Source organism: Mchenga conophoros, linkage group LG5 (assembly GCF_057382185.1).
Source record: "Mchenga conophoros isolate Kocher_MC1m ecotype Shallow Benthic linkage group LG5, M_conophoros_male_GT1.1, whole genome shotgun sequence".
NCBI lineage: Eukaryota > Metazoa > Chordata > Actinopteri > Cichliformes > Cichlidae > Mchenga > Mchenga conophoros.
Window position 1 is genome coordinate 37,957,334 of NC_140530.1, and position 18,363 is coordinate 37,975,696.

An 18,363-nucleotide genomic window follows, 5' to 3' on the forward strand; every position below is an offset into this window, starting at 1 on the left:
GAGGTTGCAGGAACCACCAAACGCTTCATAAACACTTCATGTACCTGAACTTTCACTCTTGGGACTCAAAGGTTTGAATAACGCGATTTACAAAACCGAGAATGAGTGTTCGGTGGTTTTGAAAGGTTTCTGTGAGGGACTAATACGAGTCTGCGTCGTCACAAATACTCCTGAATGAAAAGCAGAGCTGCTTTGAATCCCCGATCATAGAGGTCACGGAGAGGAGAGGCCCAGCGCTATTCTGTTAATACTTTCTCAGCCAATCAAAGCACAGCTTGCATAAAGGGGGAAAAAAGCTAAAACAGCTGTTTTCAGACAGAAGACAAACTGAGAGGCTGCACCGAGACCCACCATTAGATACACGGGGATCATGAATCATGCGGAGCTAATCTAACGGAGGTACTAATGAACATGACAGAGGAGATGAATCTCCTCTGAATCCTGCTCAGAAAACAGAGTCATGTCTTCTGACCCGGTGCTTAAAAAACAGATTCAGTTCCACAGCCAGGAAAACGTTAGAGTCCCCCGCACAAACACACTGCAGGGGAACCTGTGGGGATTCCCCACACACAAAAACCGACACACGCAACGATGCACAAGAATCAACGCTTCGCTCTCGCACAACAAAAACCCAGCAGGCGTCCACGGATGACACTTTCTGGGCTAAAGGCGTTCAGTTGCATGGCTTCATGTCCAAACTTGGTTAAAAAGTGGAGTTCAGTAAATATCTAGTAAACATTGTCTACATTAGACGTTAATTCTGTAAGTCTAACACTGAAGTGTTTGTCTGTAGCTGTGAGCTGTGTGTGTGGGGGACAAACGGTACATTCTCTTGGTGGTCATGATCATCCTGCATGTGTGGTTCTCCCTGGGTTGCATCTCACTGACACACTCGTGCAGCTGTTTTTAGGATTATTGTTTCACAGTACGAAGGTTCAAATCCACTAAAGAGGAAGTCCTTTCATGTTTCAGACGGTTTTAGATGTAAAAGAATGACATAAAAAGATTTAACGCTTCAGCATCTGGCAAAGTTTGATTTATGCTTGGTGGGAAATCAGTGCACAATACACACACACACACACAAACGCACACACACACACACAGTAGTTTCATACCTTGAGGCAGGTTGCGTGGTGGAACAGGTGGTGCCATGACACTGCCAACGTGGGAGGAAAGGAAAGGGAGGGCTTCTCTGGTACCGCTGTCCAAACTCCAACTGCTGGGAGTGGTCAGGACTGGAGGGCAGAGAGTGAAGACGGGTGGAGTGGAGAAAAAAAATAGATGAGTTTTACAGAAATATTCTGTATTGTGTGTGTGAGTGAGTTTGCCGACCTTTCTCAGCCACAGAGAGGTTTGGGTCGCTGCAGGGTTTGCATGGACCGATCACCTGGTGGAACAAAGCTCGCTGGAAGTTTGGTGGCTGAGGAGGAGACCATGAGCTCGTTAGAGAGGACCACAGCGATCACCTGAATCAGACTTTAATCCGTCTTCAGCTCAGTAAAGAACTGAACATGATTGCATTCGAAAATATTTAGAAGAATATCTGAAGGTAGGTTGAATCCATGAAAAGCACCTGCAGCATCACAGGTCAGCTGATCACAGTGCAGCACAAAGAAAACTAATCTTTGTGCACAAAACAAGAGCTTCCAGTTTCCTCTCCTGTCAAATCCCACTTTACCCTCTGCATGTGACGTACATGCAACTTCTAATAAATCAGACAACTGTCACTGCTGTCGTTCAGGATCCCCCCTCCACTGCTTTACCTGTCCATTGTCTGTGATGTTGGTGTACATCGCGCTGCTCGGCCTCTCTCTGTGCGGCGGCAGCAGCATCAGCATCTCTCTGTTGTGTCTGTATTTGTCAGGCAGAGACGGAGAGCCGACTGCAGACGGACAGATTACAGAAGTGAGACATGTGTGAAATACAAAATATCAGAAAGCTAAATATAGCTTTAAAAATCTTCCATGGGCCGCTAACCTCTGATGGTTGAGGGGGCGGAGTTTATCATCTGAGAAGGCGCAGAGTGGGTGGAGCTAAGACTGGAGGAGGACAGGCTCGCCTGCAGTTCCAAGAAATTCGAACGCAGTATTGTACATATAGATTACAATAATGTGAGGTATTTGAGCAGTGATGCTCAGCTGTGCAGAAAAAGCTGGACATGATAATATTACAGAGTTTTATATTCATGTGTGATATATGGAGTGTTTCTTGTTTCTTGCAACAAGTGCGTTTCCTCTCTGCGAATCGCGTTTTTCACTGACCTGCATGCGGTAGAAGTCCTCGGGGTGTTCCACTACCATGCCGTCAGCCAGGATCAGCAGATTGCCAACGTTTCCCATCTCACTGGAGTTGTGAGAGGAGAGAGAGGAGGAGGAGTTGCGCACAGGAGTCAGAACAGCTACGGGACTGGGAGGAGGGAACGAAAGGAGGAAAAAAGAGGAGAGGAAACAGGGAGGGTAAAGAGAAAGAGGGCGGGGGGAGAAGAGGGAAATTCCAGGTAGAAGAAAAGAAAGGAAGGAAGGCAGGAAGGGGAAGGGCCGAGCAAACCAAAAAAGAAGAAGCGAAAACCAAACAGCCGGCATGCATGAGGTGATGCGGTGAGAATGAGAGCGATGGTCAGCCATGAGCATGCAGGAAGCACGATGCAGGAAGCACGATGCAGGGTGGTGTCGGTGAAGGATGAAGGAGAGAAAGAGAGAAAGAGAGAAAGAGAAAATGGCAGACTTTCAGAAAGTGCGATGTGAGCAGAGGACAGCAGAGATGCTGCGAGGAACTTCTCAAAGATCATTAATGAGACACAGCAGGTGAATCACAGATGGAGGTGAAGCCAGTGAGAAGACGTGTGCTGACTGTGAAGGATGGTTTCTGCCGTGTTCACCACATTTAACAGTTTCAATTAAGAATAAGATAAAAGTAATTAACTGCTTTGTCTCTCTTGATCCGTGCCCCTTTGACCCGACCCTCTATGCAGACTTAGAGGAAACTGACTTTGAGGATTTTTTAAAACCTTTTCAACATGTTTAGAGACCCTGAATGAGGTTTTGATGACATGGTGGTGCAGACTGAGGAGTGTATCAGGGTGTAGCTGAATAAGATTAAAGCAGGAGAGTCTAACGGGCACTTTAAAGGATGACGTGAGGGTTAAAAAAGTCTCTGCGTGTTGCTGACCTGTGTCGGTGCATCAGTTTGAAGCTCTCGGGGCTCATGGGGCCGTGAGTGGCCAGGATTCCTCTGGGTGTGTTGGGCCCTGAACCGGACTTGTCTAAACCAGGCAGACCCTGCAGAGACACATAGAAGCACTGCTCTGAATATTCACGCTGCCCTCGGGTGTCCACACAGACAGAAGAATCACTGGTTGGAACGGTAAAGGTAAAATTATGAACAGAGGTGAAATGTTCAACGAGATTCTTTGCAGTCTCTAAGCTTGGTGCACACTAACATGCTCTTTGAAGAAGAAACTAATCCATCCATCCTTCCAGCATGTTTACACCGTAATGAATCTTCTTCTACACTCGTTCATTTTGGTTCATGAGCTACATCTAACAACAGCTCCGCGTACGTATTTGTACCTCCTGAGGTTGTAATACTATATTATTTTGTGTGCTCACATGGCAGAGGCTGCTCCTCATCATCTGGAACTGATCTATCAGCTTCTTGTGCAGGGGACGCATTTCTGGGTGCACCAGCTTCTCGTGCACAGCCAGACCGACTCCCAGGATGTGAACCTGTGTGAAAACCAGTTTTTAAAAACATCAGCGGATGAGATGAAGAACCCTGTTAGTATGAGCAAGAATGAAGACGAGGTTGTTGCTCACGTTGGTCTACAGACAAATCCTTCCTTTGGAAAACTTAATGCACGTGTTTCACCTGCTTTACTTTTGCCTGCTTCATGTCAACAAATGTTTTTCTACTGGATCGAAATAATCTGACATGGGAGAGGGGGCGAGGTTAGGGGGGGGCATCTCCTCCTATCAGCAGCTGGGGCTGAAAGTATTAGCCCCCCAGGAATTATGGAGCATTTTGCTAAACTTCTTCCCAATTTTTGCAGCATTGATGAAACTTGATATAATCAAAGATTCACCAAACCTGTAGTTTTTGGGACATTTTGTAATATAAAATACATTTTTAGTCTTTATATCAAATATAGTTAAAAGTAGGGTTGCCAAAAATATTAACATGTGAATGTTTGTTTTCAAAAAGAGCGGCACATCACAGCCTGACAGCCCGGTGACTATTAATGGCCACGGGGCTAATCACTCATTTCTTTCTTGTTTTGTATCCATGAAATATCCTGATTAAACTTAAACATTGTTATCTTGTTAACAGATACACTATAAAAAACAAAGACTTGTTGTTAATGGTCATTTTCTTTCCTTCAGTTCAGTGAAAGCATGAATGATAACGTCTGCATGCAGATATATGAAAACAAAAACTATAGATTCAACTATTACAGGATTCTGAGGTTTTTCTTCAATCGTGACATTTGTCTCACGCTAAAGGTCAAATTCTCCACATGGTTCTATCTGAACACACTTACAGCTCTATATGTGTTTCCACTGAAGCACATATAGAGCTTTAATTTGAGTATATGGAGCCAACTTGGTCTATTTGGCATCTCAGGACAAAAAGGCAGAGCTGTGTTATTAAAGCTCTGCAGGAACGTCAGCAAACGACACCTCACCTGCTCCTGCATCAGGTCTTTAAGCTGTGTGATCTTCTCAGTGTCTTCAGGGTGGCTCGTGATGTACTCCTTATCAAAGAAAGCCTGCAAACGAAGGAAAAAAGCAAAGTCAAATTTATGGAGCAGTACTGTGGCATTACATCATCCCAAAACACCAAACCTTATAGAAATGAACATTTTTAGTCCATTTTATACATAATTTGTTCGCACAGATTCAGAGATTATGCGCACGGAAGACAAACTGCTGTGCTTTGTAATAAAATACATGTTCTGTACTTTTGTTTATAAAAGGAAACTCTAACATATCACTGAGGTTAGTGCATTCTGGACCGTTTGTGTTTTATGAGTGGATAAAATAACAGTGGTTTAATCATATTGTGGCCCCTCCTTCACCTGCCTATAAAACTGCCCACTGTGATGCGCTGTAAGATTTTACTGCTGTGACTCAGCCTCACGCAGGCCGATGACATGAAATTCCCTGTCTGTCTGACCTCTTGGTATCTGGCGATGCCTCCGTTAACAGCAGCGTCGATGACCCCGTTCAGCGTCATGCTGAGCAGGTTGATGTTGCCGTGCAGCTGCTTGTGTTGGTACTGGCTGATCAAAGTGCGCAGCTCCTGGTTCTTATTCTCCACCACAGAGATGGCGTTTTCTAACGGGCTCACCTCCACCTGAGAGAGAGACGCAGAGCGACGAGGAGCCAAAGTGAGAGACGCTCAGATTACTTCGTAGAATATATCATAACAGATTGTTGTGAGTTTATGGATCCTGTTTATCTTTACAGATCTCTTTCATGTGCTCACCAGCTCTCTCTTCTCCACCTCAAACCAGCGGGAAATCCCGGGCAGAGGGTGGGTGAGGATCAGAGTCGTCCTTTCTATCCACAGACTCTGAAAAACACGACAAGCAGGGAGACAAACAGTCCAGACTTCAGGAGGTTTGATGTAACATCAGCAGCCATCGAAATCTCCTGAAATATCTAATTAATGTTGAGAATCCGGTTTATTAATCATCTAAACTTCAGTCAAAATGAGCCATGCTGGCTGAATTTTCAGAGAGCTTCAGAAAAAACCCGGCAGATCTTAATGAACTGAAGCAACGCTGTAAAAAAGAGGTGGATTAAAACCCTCCACAACGATGTGAGGGAGTCGCAGAGTGTTTGATGCTGTAAGCTGCTGAATCACGAGGAAGGTTGAAGGAGAAACGATGTCTCTACTGTCAGGGATGGAAATGACAGAAAGCAAAGACAGACGAGGAAGATGTCAGATAAATTTCACAGGAAGGAACTTAAAGAAATGTAAAACTTGGATAAACAAGGCAAAAAAGGTTTTTGTAATGAGTCACTGGATATAAATGCTGTAAATTGTGTCATTCATAAGAATATAAACAAAGGCAGGTTCAGCTGGGTTGCAGTAAGTAAGTGTGTTGAGCTGATTCACTGAGTATCTAATAAAAGAATAAGAGGAAAAAGCACTTCCTGTCTCACTTTGAACTCATTGTCTCGATCTTTGGGGCCTTTGTGGAAGGGCCGGTCGTAACGGAAGCGGCGAACGTTGTTCACTCGATAGAAGCTCTTAATGCGGTCCGGTACTCGGTCCATCTGAAGGACGGTCACGCTGTCCGGCACCGGCGTTACTGCGTAGATCTGGAGGTCTGAGAGGAGGGAGGTCAAAGATATAACTGAGAGCCGATAACACAGCAAACAAAACGCTTCCATGGACGTCAGGCGTGGATTAATATTTAAATCGAGCGGTCTTTGGATGAACATCAGCTCTGCTGCTGAAGGATACACTGTGCATCACACTGCAGGATGGCCTCGTCTGGTTGATTGGGGTGCTGCATTGCAATGGCTTGCGGGAATTCTCCCAGCATCCTTTGCTGGAAGGCTTCTAACCTTTCGTAGTCATGACCACGGCAGACAAACTCTTTGTTCTAGAGGGAACGAATCAAAAACGAACAGAAAAGATTAAGATGTTCATTTTTTAAAGCAGAAATCTTGAAGCCACCTCTTAAGTAACAAAACCTGCAGTTCCTGTAATGACCACTTGAGGCTGGATCCCAAAATGCTCTACAGCAGCCGTGAACATGTTTACTTCTCGCTTCATAACAGCTGTTTACTGGGTCACTGAATTCAGATGTGGCAGCTCAATTATTAGCTTGACCAAAGTCCTTCTAGAAACAAGTCCATCCACCCTGCAGCTATCGAAATATCCTCAGAGAGTTTGTTCACTTTGCCCCAAAATAAGGTTTTAAAAAGCTTTTTTCCTGGAAGGCGTACGTCTTCTTCTGTGAGAAGTGAAACCATTAGAGCTTTCATTTTCTTTTCTGATGGAAAATTACTCAACTTCAAATAGAGTTAACGTGCATGTGTAAATGCTGCACAGTGACATCACTCACTCTGAGGAAGAAAGGGAACTTCCTGCCGTAGAAGCCGACCCTGAAGAACTCGGGCTCCAGGCGCTGCTGCTCCATGATGTTGTCGTAATAGGCCGCCTCCATTTTCTGCAGGTAAAGGTCGCGGGGGGAAGATTGTGAGATCTAATAATTAATATGTCCTTATCATATTAAAGATCTAAAAGATTCTTGATGTGAGTGTTGTTGGGGCTCACCCGTATCCAGCTGAGACTTTGGTAGTCATACAGGGATTCGTACTGGAAGGCCAGCTCCCTGCACAGAGGAATGCCGTACTCCCAACACTGAGGACACACAAACACACAAAACCATGGAGGCGCTGATGTTTGAAGCAAAACCACAACAACTAACAAACTGCCTTTAACTGCAGCGAGCTGATTGGTTACCAGATAACACTTTACATACTGACCCCGTGCTTAACAGAGAAGACGCAGCAAGTGTCTAATATGAAAGTAGTTGCTGCTGGCACCTTGTAAAACCAAGACTGGCACCCCGGTGTTAGATAAGAGAACATACCTTTATTAGTCCCACAAGGGGAAATTTCATAAGGCTGCTGACCTATTGCACGCAATGGCGGCGCCATCTTACCCTGCGACCATACATACATTACACAAACATCACATGGGGAAGACAGGTCAGAGAGGTATAACAATGGAAAATGCACCACATGAGAAAAGATAAGGAGAAAAAAAATGTGCACATAGCACATGAAAAAACTCTTAATACACCAAAGAAACACACGACGAACAACAGGGGCGGGTAAAGGGTGAGAGACAGCCAGTGTAGACAGCACAGCCGGGCCTGCGTGCGCTGGTCTCCTTGATCCAGCGTCAGCATCGGCGGGGAATAAGCGTCGAAGGCGTTTGGAGGGGGATGAGTGTATATCTGCATGTGTGTATATGTCTGTGTGTGTGTCCAGAGTTCAGCTGAGACAGTGTCCTTCGCCCTGCCAGGCTAAGCAAACAGTCTTCCAGCCAACCCAGGTGGCCTTGCATAGAATGGGAAGAACAGACTAAACACAGTCGTTATCAGAGTGTTGTTGTTCAGCTCCAGCCTCGAGACCGCAGCTGACGCCGAGAGGGGATCCGCATGAAGTGATGGTGCTTTTTACTTTAGTGCGAACAACTCATATGAATTTCAAAGCTGTTCTAACAGTCCGACACTGGTCTCTCAATCTCCCGTTGGAGAGCCGCGAGCTTCTCCATTAATGAAGCAGCTCGTGACCTCTAAAGCCCACGCTGACCGTGTCACGCCCTCACCTTCCCCTTGTTGAAGTAGTGGATGACTTTCCTGCAGAGTCCCTCCTTGCGGTGCCACTCGGTCTGAGAAGGATAATGCAGGAACTCCTTCAGAGGACGCTCGTCCCAGTGCAGCAGCTCCCAGTATAACAGCAGGGTGAACGCGGCCTCTGCAGACAAACAGCCCAGAGAGCGTCAGCCTGGTGTTTGTCACACGTTCTGCTCGTGTCCACGAGTGACTGATTCTGCTGTACCTGTGTAGTTCTCCGCCTGCAGATGCATGTCACACAGTTTGTGGATGTAGCGGATGTACATCTCCTCTTTGTTGATCTCTGACTTGTAGAAGTTCTGAGAAGAAACAAAACAGACAATTAATGCACTTCCTGTGTTTATGCACCGATTTAAACCTGGGATGCCAAACGCTGCAAATACCCACTCGATAGGTGTGGAAATTTCTTAAAGAAGGGCAGAACTTAACTCAAGGCCAAGGTCTGAATCATCTTCATCATTTTCATGGACCTATTTATGGCATACTGTACCAAACCTATATGTTAGTTTGTTTGTTTGTAAAGGATCAAGTGTAGACCAACTGAATGTGGAAAACATGAGAATTATTCTTGAAGGCTGTTTATTTAGAACTGGACGGTTTAATAAATGTGAAGCAGCTTGGAAAGAAAAGTGTCTGGACTTGTTTAAGTTTTCTTGAAGACGTTTCACCTTCATTCAAGAAGCTTCTTCAGTTCTAAGAACAGCTGGTGCAGAGTCCCAGATTTCAGCCCATGGGGGCGTCTCCAAGAGGGTCAATGGCAGCCATGTTTATGAAGTGACTGTTTCCAATGCAGAGGTCTGATCCTGGCACAAATAGGAGAGCTGTCCATCTGCACATAAAGGTCAAAGGTCACTCTCTCGAGGATACCAATGTTCACATTCTGGACAGAGAGGACAGATGGTTTGAAAGAGGAGTGATCCTCGTGTAGAGGATCAATAGGGGGTCCATGACCCTCTTGGGGGGTCACTCCCATAGGCCTTAAATCTAGGTCTCGACAAGTTGCTCTTAGAACTGAAAAAGCTTCTCGAATGAAATGTCTTCAAGTAACTTGAAGAAGTGCAGACGCTTTTCTTTCCAAGCTCCTTAGACTACGATGACCTGGATGACTGAGAAGCTTCACAGACAATAAATGTGAACACTTTCTGAACTCAGTATTTTAGTGATGTCGCTGATTTAAAGTCTTACCAGGAGGTTAACTGTGCAGCCAATCTTCTTGTTTTCGGTTTCATCTCCCTTCATACAGTCCCTGAAAAAATGAAACCAAGTTTATAAAACTTCAAACTTAAACCTTCCACACTTACTTATGAACCTCCGCTTTTATTAACTTGGGTGGGTGTTCTCATTTAGCCCAAGCTCCAAGACACTTTTTCCTATGATAGACGTCACAAGATGCCCAACAAGTTTGCAAACAACAAGAAGACTGTTTTTGAAGACGGATATAAATATAGATACTGCAGGTAAAGGAGGGTTACTGCAGGGAACGTGACTAAGTGCTGGTATTCTACAGACAAAGACTTTTATATGATGGCCCCGTATATGACCTGGGTCTCACAGTGTTTAAAGTTTCTTTGCTCAGTTTAAAGACATTTCAAAGGCACAACAACAAAACCAAACTTTCTATGACTTATGGAGCATAAAGTACCACAGAATCATTTATGTCCTATGAATACAAAGGCTTTACTGTACCGGTAGTCGAGCAGCCGCTCCATCAGTCGTGTGACGGAGGTAACGAAGGAGATGCCCGTCTCTCTCCACGTCTCCTGCTCGATCTTCTCCAGCAGGCTGCAAGAAGCATGCAACAAATTACACACTGGAAACAGTTTAAACTGTGGGGACAAACCCACCACGTGCCTCTGGACATACTGTGTGTAAGCACATGTGAAAGTGTGTCGACAATGTTCTACTTTAAAAAGACGTCAAAAAGTTCAACAAGAGCAATAAATGAAGCCAAATCTGATGTTTTGTGTTTTAGTGTAACGTTTTTGTCCTGTGTTGTGAGCCATGACTTCTCCATCAGGGAGTTAACAAAGGCTTCACTGAAGGGCCGACAGACTCACAACAATGTCAGGTTAGCAGATAAGAACAGTCAATGTTAGCAGCGTATATCTGCCCATGTGCAGGGAGTGTCATACCTGGGGTAAGGCCCAAACAGCTGGGTTCTAGTCCCGCAGCAGACAAAGCAAACACACAAAGAGAGTGTTAGAGCAGAAAACTGAGAGTTAATTTCTGTTATCAAAGAGAGAAAAGAGCAGCAGGGCAGAGGGATTCGCTCCAGGTTAAAAACAGAAACACGGGGAAGTCAAAGTCTGCGTTCCTCACAGCAAACCGAAGAGCTCCCTGTAGTTCTCGTCTCCTTTCCCCTCCGACACCAAACTGTCCAGCTTGTCAATCAGCTCAGCCTCCACCTGCACACACGTACACAAACGCTCTGACTTCCTCTGGTTTTCTATGAACGACCTGAACAGTCTCTGCACAGCTGAGCGTGTGCTCCTGTACCTGTTTGAAGTTCCCGTTCTTGCGCTGCTCCCAGTCCATCATGTCGTGGAAAATCGGGATCATGATGTTTCGCACCTCCACCTGCGGGACCAGCGTCACTCCCAGGAACGGACCAATCATCCCGGGAATGAAGTGGATCTTATTCTCACCTGAAACACGTTTCAAACATGGATCCAAAACCATTTAATCAGTCAAACTTAAGTCAGACACAACAGTTTAAACCCGACGAGAGGATCGTACCCAGATTCTGCCACATGCTGAAAAGCTCGTAGGTCATCATCACTCTCATGTCACCGTATCTGCAAACAGATCAGATCTTCAGTCACTTTACTTATTGGATCAAACAGTCTCTGTATTACTGACTCTGACTCAGTAACAGCTGTTATATTTGTTTGAAGTGGTAAATCTAATTTTATCGTTTAAATTAGTTTTCCGATGACTCAAGCTGTTCACTTTCTGACCACACTGAGACAATTTAACAGCAAAAATACACATTTAAAAAGAAACAGAGTAAAATTTTAATCTCGACTCCCTCACTCGCCCACAACCCCCCCACCCTCACCCTCACCTTCACTACAGAGTCCTCTCCCCACTCTCCTGCCTCCCTCGCTTCCCCCCCTTCCTGACACCATGACACCCCCCTCCTCCAATCCCTCTCTCAGCAGCAAGACATCTCCCCCCCTCCCCTCCTCCCAAACATCTCCCAGTGTCACAGTGGATCAGGTCAGGAGGCAACTGAGGAAGCTTCGCCCCAGAAAGGCAGCAGGCCCAGACAAGGTGTGTCCTAGGATGCTTAAGGCGTGTGCTGCTGAACTTGGGGAGCCGCTACAACGAGTCTTCAACCTCAGTCTGCGACTGGGGAGAGTGCCCGCCCTATGGAAGACATCCTGCCTCGTCCCGGTCCCCAAAAAGAACCGGCCCAATGAGCTGAATGACTTCCGACCGGTGGCACTGACGTCACATCTTATGAAGACTCTAGAGCGGCTCTTCCTCAACCTCCTCCGACCACAGGTACAACATGCCCAGGACCCACTACAGTTTGCATACAAGGTGGGTGTCGGAGTGGAGGATGCCATCCTGTACCTCCTACACAGAGCCCACTCACACCTGGATGGGGGAAAAGGCACGGTCAGGATCCTGTTTCTTGACTTTTCCAGTGCCTTTAATACCATCCGGCCCTGTATGCTTCAGGAAAAACTGAACAGGATGGAGGTGGACCCCTGCCTGGTGGCTTGGATCTCTGACTACCTCATCGACAGACCACAGTACGTCAGGCTGAAGGACATCACGTCTGACACTGTGGTCAGCAGCACAGGAGCACCACAGGGAACTGTGCTGTCCCCTCTTCTCTTCACCCTGTACACCTCTGACTTCTGCTACAACTCTGAATTATGCCATATTCAGAAGTTTGCAGATGACACGGCCATCATGGGGTGTATCTGGGATGATCAGGAAGAGGAGTACAGAAGTCTGGTGAGGAACTTTGTCGCATGGAGTCACACAAACCACCTGCAACTCAACACCTCAAAGACCAAGGAACTGGTTGTGGACTTCGGGAGGTCTAGAGCAGGTCCACTGCCAGTTCAGATAGAGGGGGAGGAGGTGGAGGTGGTAAACAAGTACAAGTACCTCGGGCTGTGGGTGGACAATAAACTGGACTGGTCATGCAACACAGAGCACCTGTATAAAAAAGCCCAAAGCTGACTGTACTTCCTCAGGAGGCTGAGGTCTTTTAACATCTGCAGGAAGCTCCTGAGGATGTTTTACCAGTCGGTGGTTGCTGGAGTACTTTTCTATGCTGTGGTGTGCTGGGGGAGCAGCACAGCAAAGAGGGACTCATCCAGGCTGGAGAAACTGATCAGGAAGGCTAGCTCTGTGGTCGGCATGAAGCTGGACACTCTGGTGACAGTGGCAGAGAAAAGGACATTAAAGAAACTGATGGACATTATGAACAATGCTGGGCATCCTCTGCACACGGCCATTAACAACCAGAAGAGTCTGTTCAGTGACAGGTTGCTTCTCCCCAAGACAAGAACTAACAGACTTAAAAACTCCTTTGTCCCACACGCCATCAGACTGTTTAACTCCTCTCTGGAGGGGAGAGGGAGGGGAAACAGGAGGACAAAGGAGGGGGGAACAACTAAGCTGTAGTGCCTCTGCACCTCACTGTGCAATACCTTGTGCAATACTTTTTGTAAATAGTCAACAGTGCAATAGACTCAATACTTGAAATGTGCAATTCACTTGTATTTTTATTTTTTATTCCTATTTATTCTATTTATCCCCTTTGTATATTTTATTTATATTTGTCTCTGTATTTATATATATGTGTGTGTGTGTGTGTGTGTGTGTGTGTGTGTGTGTGTGTGTGTGTGTGTGTGTGTGTGTGTGTGTGTGTGTGTATATATATATATAACAGTTCTGTAACTGTAACTTTGGTCGTTGCTGTGCTTTTTTTGGAAGTCGAATTTCCCAGAGGAACCCACCCGAGGGATTAATAAAGTTCTATCTTATCTTATCTTATTTCTTAATATGCATCAGCCTAGTTTTGCTCTAATTCTGACAATTCTTGGAAAGTGAAAATGAAAAGTGGAGGAACTTCCAGAGCCCGAGGAGACGCTGCGGTTCCTGGAAATATTTTGTGGAAAGAGCTAATGGAGAAGGGAAATAAGCTCTTCCTGGATTAAATGTTTTTCTGCAGGACTGATAAAGTAAGTTGGCATGTTTGGATGCTTCAAAGAAGAAAACTGGCTCTCAGCATTTTCCCAGCAGTTAACATCCAACATCTGTATGAATGTGTGTGTTGCCACGTACAGAATAGAAAAGATGTTTGGAGGACAGTGCAAAATCTCCAACCGAGGAAAATCTCATCGTAGCACATCGTTCAGATTGTTGTCAGACTTCAGGCACTGTGGATTATGGTATTACCATCCTGGACTGCTAACATCAGGAAATGTTTCACCATAAGATAAAAGTGATGAAAAGAACGATTTATAATCACCTTCCCTTTAAAGTCGCCTAGAACACCTGACTGTAAGCCACACTGTGGACCTAATAGAAGAACATCCACGGTGTGGTGCATTTTAATGACAATGACATCAGTGAAACAAACAGCACCGTGGGGCAGCTGTTGTTGTGATTGTGTGCTATATAAATAAAATTGAACTGAATTGAAATTAGAGGTCCTCGCTGGTTTGGTCATGATAACAAACAAGCGTCTGCTGCCACAGCTCAGCTTCATCTGATGTTTCACTTCGATCGTCCACAAAAACCCAGCAAATAACCAACTTGGTCTCCTTCAAGCCTGCATGTGCAGCGCTTACCTTTGCAGCGTAGTGTCTGTCCATGCAGCCACCCACTGATGACAGTGATCTAACCCTCACATACTCATCAATGTGAAACACGGCGATGTGGACCCAAACCAACACAGCAGGCACTACTGTTTTTTCCTTTAATCTGTCAATCTTTAATTAATGGGAACATAGCAGGAAGTGTCAAGTTTACAGTTATTACAGTGAATTTAAAAAAGGAAAACTGGGTATTTATATTTATTTTGGTTCACTGACATAAACACAAAAACTGAAAGAATTTTGTTTTCTTACAAAAGCAAAAGAACATAAAAAAAACAAGAAAATATCTTTTACCCTTCAGTCAAAGGTCAGATTTGTCATTACATCCTGTCTGATGGAGCAGCTGTTACTGTTTTATTTTTTTTCTGATCCATGTTTTTCTTCTCTTTGTGTGTGTGTGAGCGTGTGTGTGTGTGTGTGTGAGAGTGAGTGAGTGTGAGTGTGTGTGTCCCCTTACTTGTCTAAGACCTTCTTCCTCTTAGCAGGACTCAAATTTTCCAACTGTAAACTGGGCTGGTTGATGTAGAGCACCGCCAGGCTGAAGTAGGAATTCCACACCTGCACACACACACACACACACACACACACACACACACACACACACTGCTAACGCCACGTTTTCTTTCTTTGCAAACGGCCCTTTGGTCGCAGCTTGCACAGTGATGCAGCCCTCACTCTCACTCTTTGCACTCGTCAGTTTTCACATAATGAAGTTATGAAGTTGACATTTTACAAAACTTCAGCCTCACGTCTGTTTCAGTAAATCAGCGGCTTCAGTTCAGTCTAACAGTGTTTCAGCTTTTTTTCATGAAACCACAAAATAGTGACGATATAAAAGAAATAATCTGAATAATATTCATGATTTAGAAAAACAACATTAGTGTTAGTAGTGAGGACACTCAGAGAGGGGAGGACGGCAGCTTTGTCAGACGCTTGGTTGGGTTTTGTTACACGTGGTCGTTTCCACTGTTATCAGTCACTGTGGTTTGTGCGCACCTGACAGGGTGACGTTAAGTTCAAACTCAAAATTAAAATTTTATTTGTTACACACATAATCATACACAGTACGACATGTAGTGCCCGACCATTAAACTAAACTACAGAAACTGACAAGATTTATAAAATTTACAGTAAAAAATTTGCAGTTAAATAAAAAAGGGTCTAACAAATGTAAACAATAAATTAAGAATTTAACTAGGAAATAAAGACTAAACTGAGAGTTAAAGGTAAATGATAAAGTAGGCGTTACCTTAAAGTCAAAGTCGGCTTCTGTGAAGTTCTTGTGCAGAGCAGGAGAGAGGTACTGCACTGTGGTCAGGATGATGCTGCACAAACACACACATGCATCGCTTTGATATTTACTCCAATGATCCAGCAGCGATCGGACTCAGTCAACACTCGTGTATTTCCAGCCTGTCGGGTAAGTTGGTGTCTTACTTGCTGGTGAGGAGTCTCATGATGTTCCAGTCTCGGGGGAAAATGCTGAGCTTCATCAGATTTCTAAACACACACATGATCTTCAGCAGAAACTCCTGAGCAGAGGGAAAGAGACGAGAGCGTGGATTAAAAATGAAACCTCTCCCTGTTGTCATGTTTCACAGTGAGTCAGGACTTCCGTACCTTCAGCTCATCTTTGCTCTGAAAGTTTTCCATCAGGTGCTGGAAGTGGATATCTGTCATCTGACGGAGAAGCGACAGGAGGCAGGACACGTACTCTCCCTGCCAACAGGAAGCAGGGCACAGTCATGTAAGTGCATGGAAACACAAAGGAGTCAACAGTGAGGTGATGCACCAGGATGAGTCGGGCTCTTTCCCAAACTGACCCCAGCCTCTCTGCTGGCACCACTTAATGTTTCAGTAACTTTTCCAGCCTTCACGTAAAGATAAATCTGCAGCGCCACACGCAAGACACGAGGAAATACGAGTTCACTCCACTTTTTTCTAAAGGGCGCTAAATAATTCTCACTCACGCAAACTTCATCAAACCTCTGTGTTGATCTACTGCATTAAAATGCTGAAGTTCAGAGGATGGATTCGTGTTTGAATCTAGTTTTTATCACCACCTAAAGAAAGATTGTAGTCTGTATTAAAATATGATGAGTGTGAAGTGAGACCCTGCAGGAAACCCGGCGCCTCCATCTGAGAGGAGGAACGACGAAGGAGAACGAAGCAGCTGATCCAAAATAAAAACTCACAAAATCTTTCTGTGTGGCGTCGACACCAATAAGGCATAAAATGAACTGCATTACACCAAAGCATGACATAAACGATAAAGTTGCAAGAACGTTTTTAACATGATGAATTATAATTTCTATAAAAGTTTTAAATACCTATCTACTAAACTTTAACTATCAATTTATCGTTTATAATGACATAAATAGAATATTAACAAAAACAGTTTGTAAACACTTCTTTGGACTCTTTTGTTCTTATTTTTATTCATTGCTTTATTTATTCTTGCTTCCTGGTTAAACAGGAGGGCAGCAGATGAGCAGACTGAGACTGAGCCAAAGATGAAATGAATGTAAATGAAGGTGAACAGTCAACAAAAATGCATCAAATTTACAAAATACAAATGAACCCAGACGACTCAGATTCACACATCTGTGATTTAACTAAGATATCGTTCTGCACAGTAATACAAATAAAGATGGAAGTTCTTTAACGCATGCACAAAGAGACGTAACAGCAGGATGGGTCAGTGATGATGATGGTGGAGTAGGAGAGGGCAATATTGACAAAACCAACAGTTTTCATTTTTATTTTAACACTTTTTGCTTCTCTCAGATCTCCCGTCTCTTATTTTGTTGCCATCATGTAACTGTACGACAGTATAAAGGGACAACAAAGCTATAACATGAATATAATATTGCCCTGCCCTACAGCAGACAGACAGTCAGACGGATGCAGGGTGGATGAGGGGCCGGGAGGTGACGTAGTAGTAGTCGTATTGTTAGTTACTAACAGCGATCTCAGCGGTGCACTGCGGACAGCGTTGACCCCTTACCGCCTCCTGCGATTGGCTCTTGCTCATGATTGACAGCAGGGTTTGCAGGAGGACGTCCAACAGGGACTCCACCATCATCTCCACCTCCTCCTGCACCGACGTGTCCTGGAAGAAGAGACGAAGGAAAGGAGACATACAGAAAAGGAAACCAGAGCAGAGAAATAAGGACAGCTGCTCTCTGTGTGTTTCATGTACTTTTATATGGGTTAGTGTCCAATAATGAATTTTGAAGGTTTTAGGAGCTTTGCTGCAGCTGTGTCTCACACATTCCTGCTCCTGAGAGGACAAACCTGACTGAAGGCTCACTGCAACACTAAACATTCACAGTACGTAATGGAAATAAACACTGGTTTCTCACTGGTGCTCACGAATTTCAGTTTCAGTTCAGATCAGATGAAAGTGTCCAAATACTTCAGAGACTTCAGCACCAAAAGCAACGCCTCAGAAGAGAAGAGCGTCATCACTGAACATCACTTGTTTCAGGAGCCGTTAATATGTTTTAACCTGACAGCGGTTTGTTTGGCCTGCAGGGGAACTTTCAACGTTTCACTACTTTGATAACAAAGTTCCTGTTAGAGTTGGCAGTTTTTGTCCTCCTGTGAAACTTTTTACCATGTAAACATTTAATAAATGAAGTGCTGGTTTTATTCCAACTTACTTGGTTACGTCTCCATTACTGCATTTGTTCTGCATTTTCTTTCTGATGATCTTTTATTAATTATACTTCAGCCACAGATGATAATTAGGAGTTAAAGTAAATCATCGTCGCAGCACAGGGACATGGCAGCGTGAGCAACTTTACCTGATAAAACTTCTGAAAGATGAACTACATTCAATATTTTCTTAAGCATCATCTTTGGTGACTGCACCCCCACGCACCCCTGCAACATCATCATCAAATTTGCAGATGACACCACTCTGATGTGGTTCATCACCAACGATGATGACACCGCCTACAGGGATGAGGCCCAGCGACTGTCAGAATGGTGTAACTACAATAACCTCACCCTAAACACCAAGAAAACAAAGGAAGTGGTCATGGACTTCTGCAAAACAAGAACTGACCCCCCTCCCCTCTCCATAGATGGTGACCATGTGGAGAGGGTGTCCTCCTTTAAGTTCCTCGGCAC

The 18,363-nt window shown here is 44.6% G+C and overlaps 1 protein-coding gene across 10 annotated transcripts in view; it reads right to left on the minus strand.

Annotated features, from left to right (window-relative positions):
• LOC146575107 (dedicator of cytokinesis protein 3-like) overlaps positions 1 to 18,363 on the minus strand; it is a 240,693-nt gene that overhangs the window by 6,483 nt on the left and 215,847 nt on the right. For 4 of the 10 annotated variants that reach the window (XM_085275297.1, XM_085275290.1, XM_085275299.1 and 1 more), the window contains 27 exons: positions 17,192 to 17,338; positions 15,847 to 15,945; positions 15,664 to 15,758; positions 15,476 to 15,551; positions 14,684 to 14,784; positions 11,117 to 11,175; positions 10,877 to 11,025; positions 10,700 to 10,785; positions 10,513 to 10,539; positions 10,067 to 10,162; positions 9,566 to 9,626; positions 8,586 to 8,679; positions 8,353 to 8,501; positions 7,291 to 7,377; positions 7,079 to 7,183; positions 6,472 to 6,613; positions 6,168 to 6,334; positions 5,485 to 5,571; positions 5,173 to 5,352; positions 4,682 to 4,765; positions 3,609 to 3,725; positions 3,169 to 3,299; positions 2,262 to 2,406; positions 1,978 to 2,059; positions 1,764 to 1,882; positions 1,333 to 1,420; positions 1,116 to 1,235 (listed from right to left, as the gene is read on the minus strand). In XM_085275297.1, the coding sequence (XP_085131423.1) occupies positions 1,116 to 1,235; positions 1,333 to 1,420; positions 1,764 to 1,882; positions 1,978 to 2,059; positions 2,262 to 2,406; positions 3,169 to 3,299; positions 3,609 to 3,725; positions 4,682 to 4,765; positions 5,173 to 5,352; positions 5,485 to 5,571; positions 6,168 to 6,334; positions 6,472 to 6,613; positions 7,079 to 7,183; positions 7,291 to 7,377; positions 8,353 to 8,501; positions 8,586 to 8,679; positions 9,566 to 9,626; positions 10,067 to 10,162; positions 10,513 to 10,539; positions 10,700 to 10,785; positions 10,877 to 11,025; positions 11,117 to 11,175; positions 14,684 to 14,784; positions 15,476 to 15,551; positions 15,664 to 15,758; positions 15,847 to 15,945; positions 17,192 to 17,338 (2,893 nt within the window). The remainder of the gene's footprint in view (positions 1 to 1,115; positions 1,236 to 1,332; positions 1,421 to 1,763; positions 1,883 to 1,977; positions 2,060 to 2,261; positions 2,407 to 3,168; positions 3,300 to 3,608; positions 3,726 to 4,681; positions 4,766 to 5,172; positions 5,353 to 5,484; positions 5,572 to 6,167; positions 6,335 to 6,471; positions 6,614 to 7,078; positions 7,184 to 7,290; positions 7,378 to 8,352; positions 8,502 to 8,585; positions 8,680 to 9,565; positions 9,627 to 10,066; positions 10,163 to 10,512; positions 10,540 to 10,699; positions 10,786 to 10,876; positions 11,026 to 11,116; positions 11,176 to 14,683; positions 14,785 to 15,475; positions 15,552 to 15,663; positions 15,759 to 15,846; positions 15,946 to 17,191; positions 17,339 to 18,363) is intronic. The other 6 variants (XM_085275298.1, XM_085275291.1, XM_085275293.1 and 3 more) reach the window with 5 other exon arrangements.